The sequence below is a fragment of the Neophocaena asiaeorientalis genome, unplaced genomic scaffold (assembly GCF_003031525.2).
Source record: "Neophocaena asiaeorientalis asiaeorientalis breed wild unplaced genomic scaffold, Neophocaena_asiaeorientalis_V1.1 scaffold381, whole genome shotgun sequence".
Classification (NCBI taxonomy): Eukaryota; Metazoa; Chordata; class Mammalia; order Artiodactyla; family Phocoenidae; genus Neophocaena; species Neophocaena asiaeorientalis.
In genome coordinates this window covers 41,119-62,123 of record NW_020172812.1, presented here as the reverse complement: position 1 = coordinate 62,123, position 21,005 = coordinate 41,119, and the positions used below count along the sequence as shown (strand labels likewise).

General features: G+C 41.9%; 1 protein-coding gene across 1 annotated transcript in view; it reads left to right on the top strand.

Annotated features, from left to right (window-relative positions):
* Positions 1-21,005, top strand: part of SPRED2 (sprouty related EVH1 domain containing 2) — a 117,561-nt gene that overhangs the window by 72,134 nt on the left and 24,422 nt on the right. Inside the window, exons 2-3 of the mRNA XM_024741634.1 lie at positions 12,834-13,011; positions 20,640-20,808. Coding sequence (XP_024597402.1) covers positions 12,834-13,011; positions 20,640-20,808 — 347 coding nt within the window. The remainder of the gene's footprint in view (positions 1-12,833; positions 13,012-20,639; positions 20,809-21,005) is intronic.

The window sequence follows — 21,005 nt, the reverse complement described above, 5'->3', positions numbered from 1 at the left end:
ACGGCCATGTGGTTTTTTTAACACAAAGTTATAAAGAGGCCAAAGTTGAAAAGGGACCTCAAAGGTCATTGGGCCCCCTCCCTCATTTTATACATGAACAAACTGGGGCTCAGTGGGTCTGGGGTGTCTCAGCCAGGAGTGAGAAGGAGTTGTGCCACAGAGGTCAAGTCTGCTGACGTAGGGCACTAGCTACACCCTGTGGATCCAAAAATGAGGATTTGCCTCCGTTGGTGTGAAACTTTGCCAAACCGAGGAGGACTTCCCAGCCCCACCCCCAGCTCTGCCATTTTTGCGCGGCTATGTTAGTGATACTTGCTCTTTGATTCCTTTGACAATCAGTTGTCCATCCAGTACATTTTAAGAGACCCATGAAAATAACCTCTCTTATATCCTCTGGATGACCTAGCTGAGATATGAGACCTTGGCCGCAATTCTGGACCCCTTTAAAACAAAGCGTGGGGAGTCTGGGAGAGTTGTTTGGAGACTGGATCTTAGTTCTTTATCTGTCCCTAATGCCAGTGACCTTGAACAAGTCCCTTCTCCAGTCTGGATTTTTTTTTTTTTTTAAAGAAGATATTGGGGGTGGGGGTTTTTTAATTAATTAATTTATTTTTGCTGTTTTGAGTCTTCGTTTCTGTGCGAGGGCTTTCTCTAGTTGTGGCAAGCGGGGGCCACCCTTCATCGCGGTGCGCGGGCCTCTCACTATCGCGACCTCCCTTGTTGCGGAGCGCAGGCTCAATAGTTGTGGCTCACGGGCCTAGTTGCTCCGCGGCATGTGGGATCCTCCCAGACCAGAGCTTGAACCTGTGTCCCCTGCATTAGCAGGCAGATTCTCAACCACTGCACCACCAGGGAAGCCCTCCAGTCTGGATTTTAATTCTTCCATCTGAGTGAGGGGTCTGGAGTAGATAGTTTCTACGATTCTTTCTAGCTTAAAAAGTGAGTAACTAACTTGTGTGGCTCTTCACTAGTGATAATTGAAGACCTAAGCTCTCCGTGCAGGCCTTCTAGTCTCTACCTGGGAAAGGAAGAGGTCCAGAATTCTTCAGGGAGAACAAATGCTTCACATGTGCTTTATTTGTTTAAGCTTTTCATCTCTGATGAGGGAGGTGGCAGAATCCTAGAAGAAAAGGAATTAAATGAATTGGTAATTCTTGCCTCCTGAAAGGGTGTCCGTGTCCAGTGGATCATAATCCAGTCAGCCTGTCGCTAACAGGACATGCTGACCTTCCTCCCTGTGGGCGAAATTATCACCTCCTTTTGAGAACAGGTCTTATTAAAGACTGGCTTGTAAAGGATTTTATAGCTTTAAAATTTGGTATTAACATAGGTTGATAAAGTAGTTTCCTAACCTTTTGACTATGGTTTGCTTTGGGGTGGAGGGTGGTAGATGACAGGTAAAAAAAATGGAAAATGTGTTCTGGATCACGTGAGAAGTAACCAGACTTTTCAGTACCTTTGTCAGCATCTTCTAGGTTTAGTGTTGATCTCCATTTAGAATGTAGCACTAAATTTTCTCTTTCTCCTTATATCTTCAAGTGTTCAGAAAAGTTGAAAGAAGTATACAGTCAACACCCACCCGCTCCAGCCTGCAAACTAGCATCTTACTTCGACTGCTTTATCACCCACATAATCTATCCATCCATCCCTCGGTCCATCCGAGACACCCTGTTATTTTTTTATGCATTTCAAAGTAAGTTGCAGATATGGTGTGCTTCTCCTGGGTCAATTCAGCATGTGATCATTAATCACTCTCTTCCTTTTTGTTTTCTCTAATTTGTTAGAAAGGGAAGATTTCTGAGAAAGTCAGGCGCAGAAGTTCAAGGGCTGCAATTTAAAGACCTGAATTGGAGATTATTAACTTTAAACAACTCCCTTTGCCGTTTGTGTTTTGAAGTACCAATTTTTCTATTACATGTGTACTTTAATGTGGTGAGAGTTAATTTGGTTTAGTAATCTCACATTTCCATTAGCTGGCCTTTGGGGGTTTAAATGTGGATCGTAAATACCGTTTTTGGAAGGGTGTGTAAAACAGGGAAAGTCAAAGAAAATTAATTGCTTTTGGAGAAAAACATAGGAGAAGAAAGGGTTCTTTAGCTGTGGGTTATTTTGTTTGTTTCAAGTTGGTAATCCTTTGATCTTGATTAATTATGAACCCCACTGAACTCTGGGCTCAGCAAAGCAGCAGACAATAAAAGCAAAATCATAAACCTAGATGCAGACTTTGGCCTCTCGCCTACCAGGACTCCTCTTCACACTGTGTGATCACCCTGAAACTCACCGTTTAGGACAGAACCATTTCAGTCTGTAAGAAGCAGATTCATTCTGTCTTGGTTTGAATAAGATAAATTTCATTTTTTAAAGTGGCTTATTCATGTCAAAGTTGTTCGTGTTTTGATGATTTTTGAGAATAACTCAGAAATCTCCCATCGATTGCCTTTAATGTTAATGAACTGTTGTGATAAAATCTTACTATGATTTCCTAAAATGTTTTAGGTGATCTTAAAATATCCATGTTAACCATGTTAGAGAATCTGTGTATAAGGCTATGGTAGAATTCACGTTAAAATAAAACACAGATACATGGATATATTTATTATTTCAGTAACTGTCTACAGCAGATATGGTTCCTGGATGTACAGGTAAAAGGAACAAGGAGTGGAGGCAGGATGCAGACACGTCTAGGTGGGTCTGGCAGCCTTGCCTGGTGAAGGAGATTTGCCTTGAAAGGAAGAGTCTAAAATGGAATTATCCCCCTTGTGCTAACATAATCCTCATCTGAGGCAGTGCAGAGAATCATTTGATGCTGGGTTTTTAAAAAGAAATCTTTTCCAAAAATTTTTTTAACTTTGTTGAATTCAGTGGGATTGTAAATTAAAAAAATTTTTTAATTGTATTATATTTACTTCCAAATCGAAGGATTTTTGTTTGTGGTGGAGGGTCGTGTGAGTTAATTTTCTGGAGCCAGTGTTTTAAAACTCAAAAATAATTTTTAAAATTATTTATTTATTATTTGTGGCTGCGTTGGGTCTTTTGTTGCTGAGCGGGGGCTCCTCTTCTTTGTGACGCACAGGCTTCTTATTGCGGTGGCTTCTCTTGTTGCGGAGCACGGGCTCTAGGCGCGCAGGCTTCAGTTGTGGCTTGCGGGCTCAGTAGTTATGGCTTGCGGGCTCTAGGGCGCAGGCTCAGTAGTTGTGGCGCACGGGCTTAGTTGCTCCACAGCGTGTGGGATCTTCCCAGATTAGGGTTCTAACCCGTGTCCCCTGCATTGGCAGACGGATTCTTAACCACTGCACCACCCGGGAAGCCCCTAAAACTCAAAAATAATTTAAAATGCATTCCAGAGCCTCCTATTAAGGGAATTATCCACTGTAGAGATACTTGACAAATAAGGATACAGGGGTCCGGAGTGGTCTGTCAACCAGGAAACCCACCTAGGATTTAAGGGGCCCATATGCCCAGGAATCTCCAGTTCCCTGGATCCACAGGGTGGGGAAATTAGGATTTCTGCTATTAGTAGAGATTAGAGCAAGTAACCTTCAGATTTCAAGAAAAAATGATTCCTTTCTTCACCAATTGTACAATAAGCTACCATGCCTGTCCTGCCCTATCTCTCCAGGCTTGCTTGCTTCTCCCAGCTGGGTCCGTTACTCACCTCAAGAGATAGTTGCTTGGGAAAGTTATTTTGACACAGGGAGAGTTGCCAAAGAGCCATTAAAAAAATCTGTCTTAGGCACAACTTCTAAAATTGCCTTCGGGTGCTAAGATTTACTTCAGCCAACACTTTATTGCCTAGGTTTAACACTGCCCGGTGTTATGGTTTTAGGTTATACATTAGCATAACAGCTCTAATGCCTTTATCTTTATTGTGCCCCAGTTATAAGTGATCCATCATTGTGGATATTATATATTTATCAATAGTATTCTTGTGGTTTCTGAATTTAAGTTCTGAATTTAAATGTAGGTAGGAAAGGGTTTTTTGTTGAAGAAAGAAAAGAACTATAGCTCCATCCTTAAGACATTGGATATATTAAATAAGTAAAATCAAAAGGTTTTGGTTAAACGATTTTTCCAAAAGGGGAAGAAAAAAAAATCGAGAGCAACAGAAGTATAATCTAGCTGAATCACTCTTTTCCTGTGGAGGATTTATGCTTGTTCAAACTACAGGTGAGGAAAGCTTAGAGGTTAAATTTTAAATTGTGGGTTTTTAATTATTTTGGGGGGGTGGGGCGCTGCATTGGGTCTTCGTTGCTGTGCGCAGGCTTTCTCTAGTTGCGGCGAGCGGGGGCTACTCTTCATTGCGGTGCATGGGCGGCTTCTCATTGCAGTGCATGGGCTTCTCATTGCGGTGGCTTCTCTTGTGGCGGAGCATGGGCTCTACGCGTGCGGGCTTCAGTAGTGCACGTGAGCTCAGTAGTTGTGGCACACGGGCTTAGTTGCTCCACGACATGTGGGATCTTCCCAGACCAGGGCTCGAACCCGTGTCCCCTGCATTGGCAGGCAGAATCTTAACCACTGCACCGCCAGGGAAGCCCTAAATTGTGTTTTAAAGACAGTACAGTGGAGTGATTCTAATATAACTCTGTAAACCTTGCTGAGAAGGAAACCCCAAAACCAGTGTCTTGTAAGGTAACCTCCAGCGTACCTGGGGGCTGCCGTGGGTATCACCACCTCGCGTTCAGCGTGTGAAGGTTTCCCTTGGAATTGGGGCTGTCACTGAGGTGAGGGATTGGGGGCCACGAGAAGCTCTGACTTGCCTCGCCAGCTGTAGGTTTTTCCAGCTCACCAGAGTGCTCCCTGGTCAGTGTTTCCAAGCTGTGGGGATGTCAGAGGACCCCTAACTGCCTCTGGTATTTCCTCAACTATTTCCTCACAGGCCTCTTAAGCATCTGTCAAGCTTCCATGTTTAACTTCCAGCCCTGATCTTTATTCCTTTGTGTCTTGGCTTCATTTCCTTTTCTTGGCCATTAAGGGTCACAGGACCCATGAACAGCAAGTACCCTTCACTTGGGACAGCTGGCAGGGTGTCCATTCCCATGGACGTCTGCAGGGTGTGTGTTTCAGCTCCACATGCCAGAGAATGATTTTCGGGTGTACATGCTACTCTGGCTCTTGTGGCCTGAAAGTGTGAGGTAGCACTTGGAGATTGGAAAATGCACATTGTAATGTAAAGGAAAGTATCGTACATAATATTATAAACAAGGTAGGGGCATCTCTTTTGAATCATGGAAACAGTAGCTCATAAAAACGAGTTTGCAGTGGTTATTCTAAAGGAGAGTTTTTGTGTTAAAGTTTAAGTAGGAAAATAAAAGTACTAGAGGCCCATGTCTAATAAACTTCAACTTCCTAGGATTGGTTCTAAGGAATTATTTATAAGTTATTAAATTTAAGAATCATTCCTATTTCAAATATCAGTCATGCTGGCAATGTCCTTCGTAGTAATGGAGAAAACAACCCCTTTTAATACATGCAGTATAAAATAGTGTGTGGGTGAGTAGGTCTATTTATATGCTTCAGGGTAGCTAGGTAGCCTGAACAAAGATGCTGGGCTTATATGGGGCATGTGAGGATGCGAATAAGCACGCCCCATGCCTCCCCCTCTGGCTCAGGGTGGAACTTGGACAGGGAGGGCTCTAGTGACCTTGCAGGAGAGCAGAAGTTACTAGCTGTGATGCAGGATTAAAGTGGGGATTCCTAGGGAATTCCCTGGTGGTCCAGTGGTTAGGACTCTGCGCTTTCACTGCCAAGGGCCCGAGTTCAGTCCCTGGTCGGGGAACTAAGATCCCACAAGCCGTGTGGCATGGCCAAAAATAATAATAAAGTGGGGATTCCTAAAACATTTTCTAGTTATCTTCGCTCCCTGATTCTGAGCCCAGCACATAGTAAAGGAGGAAAACCTATTCACACTCCACAGTAGAAGCAGGAACCCCTGCTTTCCGCCCAGTTAGTTTCTGGATGAAGGTTACATCCCCAGTCATTGCAAGGCAAGCACCCACCACCTTCCAGGTACCATGTTATATATTGGGGTTCCATTGCGAAAACTCATTACATGCCATTTTAAAACTGCATAAATTGATCACAAAGATAAAACCCATAAAAGCTCTGCTGTATCGTCTGGGGGAATGACTCTGCATGGGCAAGATGAGCTGCAGCATCTCAGAAATGCAGGGACACTATGAAGATTGGATGAAGAGCCTGCTTTCTTCTCTGGGTGAATCTGGTCCCTGGCAGAGGGCCTTGGTGCCATGCATTCAAAGTTATGGTGTCAGTACCTGTTCGAGGTACATGGATTCTCTTACTAGCAGATATGGGGGTAGGGCTGTTTCCAAGACGACTCTCCATCAAGTGTACTTCATGGCTGATTTCATGGATGTTAAGTTAGCTGTGGGGAAGTCTTTTTCTTGAGTGGTCTTAGCCCACTTTTTAGCTCCCCCAACTCTGATATCATGCAAGCCAGTTCTGTTTAAGAAGCAAACACTTAATGTTCAGAAAAGTCCTTCTCTGCTTCGTATTAGCATTTGAGAGGAGAGCCAGGTGCCTTCACCAGAACTGGCTCCCGTGGGGTCTCGCACGTCTAGATGCTTTTCTTACCACTGTTGCCTGTAATGGCCTAACCATACAAACAATACACACTTTGTTTGACAGTAAGCGGGCAGAGCTAGTGTTCTACCTGTAGGGGCTTGTACAGAGCTGAAAACCACATTTCCACCATGCATAAAACTCCATTATGTACAGCTTTCCCTTCCAAACTTTATAAAGTTTGGATTACATAAATTTCTAAAACCAGCGCAGCCTACTTAAAAAAAAAAATCTTAAGTAGTTGATACCTACTAAAACTCAAGAAACCACCACCCTTTTAAATAGAATATGACCAGTCTCTTTGGCTTCTCAACTCATTTGATTCTGCCAAAATATTTTGTTGATCCTTTTTAAAAAGATGACAAGACATATATTTCACACACATACGTTTTACACATACATGTAATACTTTATATACACGTAACAACTCGATTAAATCAAAGAGCTTTTTGAAATCTATAGGCTCAAGGAAGACTGGGGGTGGGCGGGGCGTGTGATTTTTTTTAGCGGTCCTCGTCTCCCTGGAGGACATGGTGTTATATTTGGCTCAGCTGGCGGCTCGCGGTTGTGCTGGGACCAAAAGGGAGCCTGAGAGGCGGCGATCTGGACTAATCCCTCTCAAGGTCTGGTGAAGTGGAGAAGGATGGAAAAGAGGCCTGGGAGGAAGTGAATGTAATGTTTAGCATAATGGAGAGATAAAGGAGCCCTGTGATCAGATAAGGGCTGGCTGGGCGGGGGCGGGGGGAGTATTTATGGCGGATGTCAAAGTTCCAGGCTCTCTCTCTGAAGCCAGTGGGAGAGCCAGAGGAGCAGAGCGCCAGTTCCCACATGGCAGACGGACTGCTTCTCTACAGGTGTGCCTGAAATGTAGGCTCAGACCTGTTCTTTATAAATCTGCCTTGCATTAATCATTTCGGATGCTCTCCTGCTGTCCAAGGCCCGACAAGCCTCCCTACCACCCCGTTCTCCGACAGCTAAAAAAGGCAGGCAGTCAGGAAACCCAGTCCTCAGGGGCCAGAAAGGCTTGTCTTTAAAGGACCTGCTTTTGTAATTAAAGTCAGCCTTTCAGCAAAAATAATTATGATGGCTACAGTTGACCAAGCTTCTTTGTATCAGGCACTGGACCTCAGTTACTGCCTTTAACCCTCAGGACATCCCAGCACGGTGTACGCTTCTTCGTGTTTTGCAAATGAGGAAACTGAAGCTCAAAAAGAGGCTTCTTCAGCTGCTGAGAAGGTCAAGGCAGTGCTGACCTGTCTGGCTTTGAACATTCTTTACAGACACAATGCTGCCTCATCACTGTTTCCTACAATCCCTTTGTTTACTTCTGTAACGTGGCCCAGACAGGGCCTGCTTTGAATCTGGGGAGAACAGCTTAGAACAGAAATGCCTGAGATGCAAAACTACTTGTGCCACCTTGGAATCAGCACCCCAAAACAAAAATCTAGCTTTAAAATTGTTCTTTCCTTCCCTCCCCATCCTGCCATGGGATGTCACCGACCTCTGTTGCATGTTGAGTGATTGCAGGACAGCAAGTCCTGTTTTTACAAAGGCTGCATGTGAGGAGTGCAAAACTTTGTCCTTCAAGGAACCACGTTTGGCCAGATCCCCAGCCCAATTTGAAAAAGCCAGTTTTACTCAAAATGCATATAAAGAATATAGTGGTGTTCAGGTGGTGGTCAAACACCATTTGTAATGACACTGACTCTTAGGGTCAGTTTAACTCAAGTTCAGACACTAGGGAGGGCTCCATTCAGTTTGTGTTTGGACCCACGCCTGGAACTTCACCAGGTCCTAATGAGTTACACCAGGTGAACAGTTGAAACTTTCAGAAGCATGAGGTGATTGTTGTTGACAGTAGCGTTTGGGGGAGTTTTCTAAAGCGTACCCGCAGCATTTTTCTTACGCACACGAAGAAACGCATCTGCTTTAGCCTCTCCTGCTTCATCCCGCACCCCACAGACAAACCCCGCATCTGGCTTAAGCATGTTGTTTAATTCTTTCCAGAAAGAGGGAGGGAGGGTGGGAAGGGAGTTTCTTCCTTCTTTATACCTTTTTGGTAGTAGAGTTCATTGTCCTTTCTGTTCTGGGCGGGGTGAGTGCCTGAATAAGGTGAATACACCACGGATAGGAAGCAGTTGGCATGCGGCCATGCAGCTGGATTATGCAGACACCCCGCCTTGTTTTCAATAGTCACTTGCCTCAGTTAATGCTGGCTATTGGGGTTGCTGCCAGAGGAGATGGGGGGCTTCTTTTCCCCACCCTCAACACCAGGTCCTAATCAGTTACACCAGTATTAACAGTTGAACTGGTGTTCAGCTGTTAAACTGGTGTGACCATAGAGAAGCGCACCACAGAGAAATCTGTGCCCTCGGGAATGGGCATGGAAGGAATCAGGGCAGGAAAAGAGGATGCTGCAGACCACAGTCAAAGGCCAAAATTAACAGCCCCTGTAGTCTGGAAGCCAGGGGCTGGGGTATTTGTTTGAATCTCTAATAAATGAACACTCTCTGGAAATAAGTTTATGGCACCAACATAAGTAATGCAAACTTCCCTTTTTCGTGTTTACTTAATCCCTTCAAAGGAAGGGAGAAAAGCACACAGCCGCAACAAAAAAAAGTAAAAGCGTGTTTTAGCAAGAGGTGTGTAGAGTTTCAGTTATTCACCTTGGCCATTTCCTGTTGGGATGAACCCACAGTACATTCACAGACGATTTGAGAAAGCTGTGTTTCATACTAGAGAATTACACATCCCGGGAACCCTTAGTTTTTCTAGAATAAATGGGGAATGTGGGGGAAGTATATTCTCAAATTGTGTGTATGTAACTAAACAAATATTATAAAATGTTCTTAATCTCTCTGATCTAAAGGAATATGCATGTTGAATCCTGAGGTGAATGGATTAATGATAGAAACCACGTGACTTTTTAAATTCAATTTTCCTATTAATGAAAAGGAAATCTTTAGCCTATCCCAGTTAAGCCGTGTGGCTCGTAAGCAGATGAGTATTGAACACTATATTTTCTCAGAGATTTTCTTAGCTACAAATAATGTTTTAAAACCTGCTTACAAATATTGTCTATTTAACCCATTCATTCCTCGACCTACTACATGAAAGACATCACTCTAGGTTCTAAGGATATAGCAGGAAACAAAAAGGGCAAAGTCCCTGCTCTCATGGAGTTTACTTTCTGGTTGGGAAAAGTGGGCAAACAGGGCAGATGTTGCTTTAGTAGCATGTAGAGAGACAAAGCACGGTGAGAAGATGTAAGAGGGGTGGAGGGTGCTGCTTTATATAAAGTGGACGGAGAAAACTTCTCTAATGAAATAATCCTGGACAGAGACCCGAATGAATTAAGGAAATGAGCCTAGTTGGTGTGTGGAAAGAAGAGTGGGAAATGGGGTTTGAAGAGAAGGAAATAACGAGTGCAAAGGCCCTGAGGTAGGGTGCTTAATGCAGAGGACCATCAAGGCCGATGCGACTGAAGTGGGATGAGCAAGGAGGAGAGTAAGATATGCACTAGATTTTGACTCTTACTCGGAGTGATATAAGAAGCTTTTGGAGAGTTTGAATAGAATGTCGTAATCTGACTTACCTTTCGACTCTCTTAGAAAGTTGGGCAGGTATGGGAAGTAAGGAGGCCAGTTAAGAGGCTGTTGCAGTCGTCAGAGAAGTGTTCTGGATATATTTCGAAGGAAGAGCCAGTTGGGAATCACGAGTTCAGTCTTAAACATGTTAACTGAGGTGCCTACTAGATGCCAAAGCAGAGAAATCACATAGGCAGTTGGTTTTACTGATCTGAAGCTTAGGGAAGAGGTCTGGGTATGGAAATGTGAATTGGGGCACTGTTAGCACATGGAAAATATTTAAGTGGAGCCGTTGGCCCTGGCTTAGATCATGGATCACTTAGGCACAGCTAAAGGAGGGGAGGCAGCAAATACTGGTACCAAGTAGTAGGCATGCTAGTGGGCACCGGTGCAAGGTCTCTCCTGAGTGTGTCTGTTTTCTCGGTGAAATTAAAGCATGCTCACCCATCCTCTGAGAGGGAGGGGGCAGGAGGACCTATGAAACAGTCTTCTTGGGGATGGGATGCTGGGTAGACCCACTTGAGTTTAGTGCTTTGGACTTCAAAAGTAGACCTACGAGCATAGTAGAGTGGGGTCTTTCCCTCTGACCATGTGCAGCAGCCTGAGTGAGGGCATGGAGTTAAGTAGATGGTAGGATTTCACCAGGGTTTGGAGTTTCACTGGGCAACTTCAGTAAGGAGAGAGAAAGCAAACGTGCTTAGGTTTTCTGCAAGAGTATCATGATAGACCGTGGAACTTAAGTTGGGTTGAGAACATGAGGGTGCGGAGAACAGGGCACAATAGATTGTTGGCCCTGGGGAGCTGAAGAATTATTGGAATCTAGAGAGTGTGAGCTGCACTGTAGGGAGATGATGGCTGGAGAGCGGGATGCTTAAGACTGACAAGGTCAAGAGAGTGACCTAGGCCTGGGTGGCTGAGACAAGGACATTGAAGGAGAAGAGTTCCAGAAACTGAGAGGTCAAAGAACTGGAAGGATCCTCTGGGTGAATGATGAAACTACAAAGAATCACGCCAGGGGTCATGGTGAAGAGATGAAGGGACAGTAAGCACACGTGCTAACCTCTTCAAGGAATGAGGAGAGGTGACCAGAGGTCTGAGGAAGGGGGCACGGTCAGACTTGTGAGCTTCAGAGGAACTGGAGAGAGTGCCGATAGCCTGCGGTAGAGGTGGCTACCCAACCCCCCATCTAGGCTGAGTCGGGGAAGGGTGCAGGAGAGAGAAGGCAGCCACACGAGTGGGCCATGTGACTCAGCCAGAGAGCGTTTTCATTTAGGTTAAGAAAGTGAAAGGAACTTACAAGACGTACCTGGAGTAGTCAAATTCATAGAGACGGGGAGTAAGATGGGGAGTTAGTGTTGAAGGGTACAGCGCTTCAGTTTGGGAAGATGAAAAAAGTTCTGGAAATGGATGGTTGATGTTCTGGTGATGGTTGCAGAGCAATGGGAATGTACTTGATGCCACAGAATGGTACACTTAAAATGGCTAAAGTAAATGTTCCATTATGTGTATTTTACCCCAATAAAAACAAGTGTGAAAGGAAGGGTTTAGGAAGTAAAGGGGGATGTTGGCCCTTGAGTCCCAGGGGCACAGTGGGAGGGGAGCTGGGTCACAGTAGTGGGTGAGCTGCAGGGGGTGGTAGGGAACCTGGGTAGCTTTGCCTTTGCGGGTGAGTGAGGTTAAGCATGTGGGACAGAGGGGACAGTCTGAGTGGTGTTTGGCAGATCGCAGGTTACCCGGCTAGGCTCTGAGCACTGGGCCTGGGGTGCATAGAAAGAGAGGGTTCTATGTTACTCTGCATCTTTGTTTCCCTAGAATCTGGTACAGTGCCTGGCATGTAGAAGATGGGGATGTATGTCTGAAGGATTAAAAAAAGCAATGTTGTTCCAAGAAAGAAAACAGCAAGTGAGAATTTAACGGCCTTGCCAAAAATCCAAATAAGTTTCGGAAAAGTGATGAAGAATGAAAAGAAGCTAGAGTTGGTCTCTGGAGGAGAAAGAGGATTTTTGGCCAATGTGCAAAGGAACTTATTGTGAAATCAAAGTTTAGACTGGAAAAAATAAAATCATAAACAGAAGGCTACACATGTGTAAAGGGTATTTGAACTGAAATATAAATGATCGCACGGTGAATTTGTGATTTAGGAGTGGGCTGTTGTCTACTTAACGCTAAATCAGAATTATCCTTGTAAAATGTTAAGCCTTGGTCATTCATTATAAACCAAGTTTTAAGGGTTGAAACCATAATGTCCTCTTAAGTTAATAGACTCGTCTTTCCGAACTTATAGATACCAAACCTTAGATAGAAGTTCATTCGTTTTATTATTAATATGTCCACCTAGAAACTGGAGAATGTTATGCTTGCATACATCCTCAAAGATTCACAAATATTTTTTAATGACTGGGCATCTTTTTTTTTTTTTTTTTTTTTTTTTTTTAAAATTTTTTTTTTTTTTTTTTTTTTTTTTTTAAACATACTTTTATATTGAGTTTAAGAGTTTGGGTTTTTCCCTGAACATTGATACAGGCTATCTTTTAAGGTTGCTGCCAGGCGTAGATTTTCTTTTGATGAGTCCCAAAAATGCTGGCTGTGGTCCCCTTGCACTGTGAAACGTGTCCTCCAGCTCCAGACCATTGTCATGCCCCATTCTTCTTGTTGTTGTCGTTTTAGTGACAGCTATATTGTGCGCGTCAAGGCTGTGGTTATGACCAGAGATGACTCCAGCGGGGGATGGTTCCCACAGGAAGGAGGCGGGATCAGTCGCGTGGGGGTCTGTAAGGTCATGCACCCCGAAGGCAATGGACGAAGCGGCTTTCTCATCCATGGTGAACGACAGAAAGACAAACTGGTAATGGCAGACGTGCAACGCGTGGGTTAAATTAGCAACGACTGATTTCTTGACATTAAATCATAGCCCTTTTCCTGTAGGTATATTTTTCCTTCTTTCTCTGACTTCAGGCTCTTGCAAAAGCTTCCAAAGTTAGAACTCACGGGGCTGGCGCCAAATTGCAAAACCTAACCTTGGCTTTTCAGTGAAGTCACTTTTTACTACACACCGTATAACTCAGATGCTTAGAAGCCGTGCATTTGGCTGTCTTATTTGCGTCTTGATTAATTAAGCTGTCTTTCTGTCACTGTAACAAGATGTTCAAAATGAAAGTATGCTCTTTATTATGAATCACATCGTAGTGAGCTGTAAAGTCAGAGTTTTTTTAAACATTGGGTTTATTCATGGAGCATGCCATCAAGATATTGATGGTGAGAGATAGAATGCAAAGAGGAAGTGTCATCTGACGTTACTTCTAAATAAATGTTTATCTCAAAAATACTGCAGCTTCTATTTCATAAGCTAATGAATAAAACACGTTTGGGAAAAGAAAGTAACAAAAAGCAGCGGCATTACACTCCTGTAATAATTCTACATGCTTAAAAATAGGCACTTTGGAGAGTAATCATTATCTCACAAAGATGGGGGCGTTGATAGTTTATAACATAGTTTCATGGAGGGACTGGATGTCCAGTTCTATGTTATGAAGGAATCTATGATACGAAGGAAAATTGTCTATTTTTAATTGGTGGCCTCGAATCTGGGAGAACATGCTCCTACCTGTATTCGATCCTGGAATGTAAACTCCAAAGCCAACCATTGATTCAAAATGTGCAGGATCTCAACAGAGAAAATACAAAGACACCACAGGAATAAGTCAGTGGTACATTGGAGACCCTTGACAGCAGCATGTGTTGAGTTTTATGTGCTGAGTATACAAACTTAATCTTCTTCTGCAACCACTTCTTAATGTTTATAAAGGTTACAAAATAAGGCAGAACAATTTCTAAATGTTATATATGGATTAACAGAAATGGTATTTTCACACTTGATTCATTTCTGAAAATGAAATGAATGAAAATTTGAAGGGAGAGTATAGCTCATTTTAAGAAACATGGCCATTCAAGAAATTCCTTACATAATAGTCAAATAATTAAAACATTCTTGTGTATAAGATATTCACAATAAAGGCAATGTAACGACACTAACAAGGAAAAGTAAAATAACTACCTTTTAGCCAGCATTTACCTAAGGGCTGAGTACGATGCTAGCCCTTTAGTTAAGATGTATCATTGCATCCTTACAGTAGCCTGTATAGCTATAACTGAAGAAACTAAGATTCAGAAAGACTCCTTGTTCTGGATGACCCATCTTGGGGGCCGGGAACCAGTATTTGATACCCTGTCACTCTGACCCCAAACTGAGCCAAAGTCACACGTGCATAACCACCTCTAGCCCTTTGATATAGTTTTTTTTCCATTTGTGCGTATTTTTATTTTTACCTAGCTGTAATCAGAGCTCGTAAACAGTTTTATATCTGTGTGTGTGGTGTGGTTTTGTTTTGTTTTATTTTTTGGGGCCACATGGCATGTGGGATCTTAGTTCCCCGACCAGGATTCGAACCCTTGCCCCCTGCAGTGGAAGTGTGCAGTCTTAACCACTGGACCGCCAGGGAAGTCCCTAAAGTTTTATATCTCATAAGATATTCTCATAAGAAATTTTTCATGTTGCTGGTATCAGGTTGATTTTCCATTGTGTATTTGAGGATCTCCTTAGTGTCAAATGTTAAGATTCCTTCCCTTCCCACTACCGCCAGTATTATCTACCTGCATTTTCCACACTTATTATTTACTTGGAATAATTTGAGGGGTCAAATTTTTATGACTTTCGATACTTGTACAGAGAGCTGCTACCAGCATATATGAGAATTTTCTTTAACACACTGAGGGTCACATATTTTAAATCTTTACCAATTTGATTAGAGTAACAGTGGTATCTTGTTGATTAATAATGAGATCAAATGTTTTTCTGTTTGTTAAACAGTCTTAACTGTGAATTATCTGTCAGTGTCCTTTGTGTATTTACCTTTTGGGGCCTGATTTTTCTCCTTGATACGTATGCCCTCTGAGTATAATAAAGATACTCATCTTCATCTACATATTTGCAGATATTTTTATAATCTATTGCTTGCCTTTTTTATTTTAGTTGGGGTTCTTTTCCTACAAAAATTTAGCTAGAAAATTTTTTTTCACTTTTTCCCTTTTTATTTGTATTGTTATTACTTTTGTGTTAGCAAATTATTGTACCTGGTTACATCTTTTTAGGTCTATTTTTTCCTGGTATTTCTGTGGTTTGTCATAGAATATGTCAACTTGAAATAGCCTTTAGATTGTCTAATTCAGCCCTTTCATTTTATAGATACATTTGTAAACGTGTATCATACCACCGACTTGACCATAGTAATTGTGAACGTCTACAATTTTGTTTGAGGCCCTTTATGTAAATAACCTCAGTTAAATTCCTACAACATTCTGAAGGAGGAGGATACTATTGATATCATCTACACTTTGTAATGGGGAACCTCAATTCTCCAAGAAGTGATCCATGTCCTCAGTCTGGGGCACATAGTCATTAGCAGAGCCAGCACTGGGAACCATTTCATTGTGAAGCCAAAACCTGGTCCCTTCATACCAGCTCTGCATGGGAATAGGACAGTCCTGGCTGTGGACCAGCTTCTGTTGTGTGTTACTACTGCACAAGGATCGTGTGCCTCATCCCCTCCCCTGTCATGTTTCTCCATCACCCTCTCCCTCTTCTTGTCCCCCTTCCATTCTGTGACTCTACACTTCTGGACTTTTATGTATTATATCCACTAGTAGTTAAATCACACACCCATACACCCAGATGTGCTTCTGCATCTTTCCATCCCTCACTGTGCCTGTTTCACACTCTGGTAAATCCTGGACTCCTAACACACAACCCACCACACACTTATGGCAATATGGTGACTCCTCCTTTGGCCTTCAAGCTTACGTAATGCAGCACTTCTGCCCACTGGAGGATGTGAATCCTCCTGGAAGCTGTGCAAATCGGGTGGGGTTGTTGAAGGACGCCCCTCCCCCTCAGTGGTGAAACGGTGAGGAGAGGATGGAGATCATTTTGGGAATACAGAGAACGGATGGTTTCAGAGTTCCCAGTATTCCAACCGGGACAACCAGCCTTTTCTGATAGAAACTGTTGTCGATAGTTTTTCCAATGTAGTGCAGTTCTAGAATTCAGCACATTGGTTTTTGTTGTTGTTACTTCTGTGAACTTAACTTCCATTGTTTCTACGGGAAAAGTCTGTGTTCCAAATATCCATTCACAAAGTCGTTATTTGGATAATTTTTTGTGAGTCGGAGACAATCAAGTTTTCCTGAGAAATTATATGTAAACTAAAAATTTCTGAGTTGAATCTTATTTTAGATGGATTAGAGGATTTTACTTCTGAAATGAATCCTGTGAGAAACTACCTTATGAAGGTGAATCACAAAATCTAGAAGGTTACATTCCAGTGCAGGTCTGTGAGCGCTCCCACACACATTTGGTGGGAGTTACAGCCGGCAAAGCTCTTTGAAAGGCAATTTGGCAGGATATGAATTTAAAATGTGTATTCCTTTTTACTTGGCAGTTCCACATCTAAACCCTATCCTATGGAAATAGACTGCAGAGCTTTATGGATAGCTACAGTTATCGGAGAGTTTTGGTCTCAGAATCCCTTTACCCTCTAAAAATGTATTGAGGACCCCAAAAGGCTTTTATCTTGTAGCTTATAGCTACTAATATTTACCATACTAGAAATTAAAACTGAAATTGTTAAAAAATCTTAATTAAACAGTAGTGTTAGCATAAATGACATTCTTTACAGGCAAGAATAGGCAAATAACTATATAACTATTTTCCAGAAAAAAAATAATTAGAAGAATAGCATTGCTTTGCATTTTTGCAGATCTCTTTATTAGCTGACTTAATAGAAAATAGCTGGATTCTAATGTCTACTCTTGCTTTCAATCTGTGGCCATATGTTTTGGTTGAAGTACATGAGGAAAATCTAGCCTCACACAGATATGTAGTTGGAAAACAGAGAAATATTTTAATAGCCTTTTCAGACCATCGTAGATATACTTCTCTGATGCTCCACCAAAACTCGGCTTGTAGTAGTTTCTTAAATGTGGACTCTGAAACCATATCAATGACCTTTTTATACTCTATTACATTAAAATCCACTGGTTTATCTTTCTCTTTGCATGGATCTTTTACTCATTCCTGATTTTGTAACGTCATGCATTGGTCATTTGGAAAATAATGGTTTACTGACTTAAACAGATCTTCCAAATGTTGATACATTTAATTCTACAGTATCAAAAATCACATTTCTTAATATCACCACTGATCTCATTAGAAAAGTCTTAAGTATTGGGAAGCTGTCCAAAATTCTAATTTTCACTTGAAAGTTGAAATTTCCTTATTGGCAACAAGTATCTCCTCGTTTTCCTTGAGGTGACAGGCTCGCTGTGTTCATCTTCAAGAAAATGTCTGCCAAGTACCCAAGTCTGAATAACCGTCGTTCACCTGTAGGCTGTTCTTTCAAGTAAACCTGGTGATCCATGAGGAAAGTAGTTAGTTCAACTCACAACTGCAGCAATTACACACGTTTTTCCTTGAGACAATCGTCATTCTTCCCCATGCAGTAGAAGTAAGAAGGCTATGAGAGATACTCTTCCCTTTTCTAATTACACATTTGTGCAAAGCCAGAGTTTCTTCCCATACTTCAGCCAAAGCAACGTGTTACAGCAGATCAAATGCAGAAGCAGATATGAGAATCCGATTATGTGTACTTCCCATTTCATCACACGAGATGAAAGATGTGTATTCACAGGTCAAGATGTAATCATTTTTAACTGCTTCATCAAGTACAATCCTACGTAAGACTGGCCTTTTCTACTTTGACCATGTGACAGTGGTGAATCCGGTGACTTTGGTGCTGTTTGGTGCCACTGCCTGGCCTCAGCACAGCAGTTTTACCCACCGTTCCTTTTGCACCATTAGCAGAACTGGCAACACAATGAAAAAGCCAAAGTATCTTAATATATGAAAATAGTTTTGCCATCCCAGACCCCGTGAAAGGACCTGGGGGTGCAGAGGGAAGGCTCCCAAGAGACCAAACTTTGAGAACATGTTCAAGGATGTTCATGCCAGCATTAGACAGTGTAAAAGCGACCAATTAGAAATGACTTAAATGCCCATGAGTGTGGAGAATGGCTGAATAATTTTAATATATCCGTACTGAGGAATCTTATTTATGCAGCCACTAAACAGAATCCTTTTTACCTTCCTATATCTCCAAGACACGTTTTTGGGAAAAAGGCAAGTTAAAGACCAATTTATAGGCTTGGTTACATTTAAACAGACTCACACACACACACACTTACATGCGTATGTAAAGAAGCTGCAGGAAGGGAACCGGAGTTGTGTCTACCATACCAACAGTGGGCAGTTCTGGAGAAGGGAGAGGTGTTGAGGGTAGGGATGGTGAGATGGGCAAGAATGGAACCTTCATGGACTCACCTTAAATTACTTAAATCTTCTACAATATGGATTTCTTGTATCGATTTTTTTGAAACCTCCAACAAGAATATATAATCACTTTTTTTCTCCCCACGCATCTGATTTAAAAAGCTATTTTTAAAAGCCTTTCTCAACTTTTAAGTCAATGCCTAAACTTCACTTTAGAAGATTGATACCTATTATGCCAAAACTTCACTAGAGGGCTTATACCTGTTAGGAAGATGAAAGCATTTGAACGTTTTCGTTTTTGTCATTAAACTTAGATAGGTAATGATGTAATTTTGTTTAAGAGAACAAAGAAATGGTATCTGGCCTTCTCCCCCTCACATAATTTAGGTGGCTGAACTTTACTTTTCTAAGAACTTATTGCACTTCTCTAGGAAGATGTACCTTTGGAATAATCTTAAACACAGAAAATGTCAACCAAAGACTCATTTTTTTCACCCAAAAAATAGGGAAAAAACCAGAAGTCTTTGTTTTTACAAAAAAGTTTATTTTGAGACTTTGCATTGAGACTATTAAATTCTAAAATAGATAACATTTGTTAGTTAAAGCCTTGGTTATTTGGATATCCCCAATTTGGAATGGGGCTGGGCTGACATTTAATCATTGTGCTATTCTTAGGGGGAAATGGCCATAGTAAGCAATTTTATCATAAATAGAACTGTGCGAGGGGACTGTTGTCTGCATTCAATACAATGGAATAAAGTTAACTGCTTGGGACTGCTATTTGATATGCCAATTTGACTATTATTCTCATCTATTAAGTTAGGGAACATTTATTAGGCCGTGTTTAATTTCTGTTTGCCTAGATGTATTCTTGAACGTTGTACTCATTTAAAGATATTCTCTCTAATTGGAATTTTTATTAATTTAGGCAGGCCTTTATTCTTTCACTTAGTTAAAAATTAATAAGATCTCACTTTGTTAAGTGTAGAACTTTGCCGGAACAAGATCAAAGCTAGTAGAACTTAGCAAAATCATTTTGATGTATATATAATGCAACCATAGAAATAAATATTGTCAGTATTTTGGAGCTTTCTATGAATAAAGACTGGAGTTTACATTCACATGATTGCAATGCCTCTTTTATTCTATAGTCTTAAACTCTGGTATCTCTACCCGCAATAGTGCTCTACACACAGAGGGAGTTATTTTATAAAACATCTTGATCTTTTACAGTCTAGTTAGGGGAACAAAACTAATGCACACGAAACTGGTAGAGAATAATATGAAACCAAGTACTAAATTGTGAAGGTGACAAAAACGGAAGTAAATTAAAGAGTAAAACATAATGCGATATACTGGGAAGCGTGTGTGACCCTGTTAGGTTTCTTACTGTTTGGTGTTTTCAAAGCATGTTCGTGTGTACGTTCATTGATAACGTTGGTGTTGCTTCCGCTTTAGAGATAAAAAGGTCAAACGTCTAAGACAATCTGCTCATAGTCATAGCTTAGTAAAAAGGCCGTTCTGAGACAAGATTGCTAGAAATTTGGAGATTGTTCTAATAATCCAGATAAAAGGTTAGTAGAGACCTAGATCACGGTCGTAGCAATTGAAACAGGGTTGATACAAAAGATGTGGAAGGAAAAATGAAATGGACTTGGTGAATAATAATACGGGGGATAGAGAAACTGAAGAGGCAAAAGAAAACCACAGAGATTTGAGCCAGAGAGAATGAAAAGAGAGGGGTTGGCATTGCTAGATAAGGGGAAGTTACTAGGGGCAGAATTTTCAGAGCAAGTTAGCTATTTTCTCAGCTTGTTGAATTTGAGGTCACTGAGAGACACGCATTAGGACAGGAGAAGGAAGATTGAGATCCACCGAGGGAGGACCACCAAGGAATACGGGGTAGCAAGGAGTGCATGGTCAACAGAGGCAGACAAAGCCTTCCTCCAAGAAGCCTTCAAAGATACGTGAAGGCAGAGGGGAGGGTTTTCGTTAGTTGCCAACAAGGACAATGGTTCCTAGTTAGATTTTTGTAACCAGACACAATCATGACGATTTAACAAGTAACCCGCCTGTGTGTTTCAATCCTTCAGGTGGTATTGGAATGCTATGTGAGAAAGGACTTGGTCTACACCAAAGCCAACCCAACCTTTCATCACTGGAAGGTCGACAATAGGAAGTTTGGACTTACTTTCCAAAGCCCTGCTGATGCTCGAGCCTTTGACAGGGGAGTGAGGAAAGCCATCGAAGACCTTATAGAAGGTATTGAATTTATTACTGCATTCTCAGTGGGACTATGGGAGGTTTCCAGGTTCTTTTTAATCTGAATTGTCTGCCATCATACATTTGTGGATTATTTGCAGGAAGGTTGGGGGCCAGGTCAGTAGAGGCCAAAACTTTAGGAACATCCAAGGAGAAAAAAACTTTAAGTGACAGTGCAGGGGAAAAGGAGATGGGTT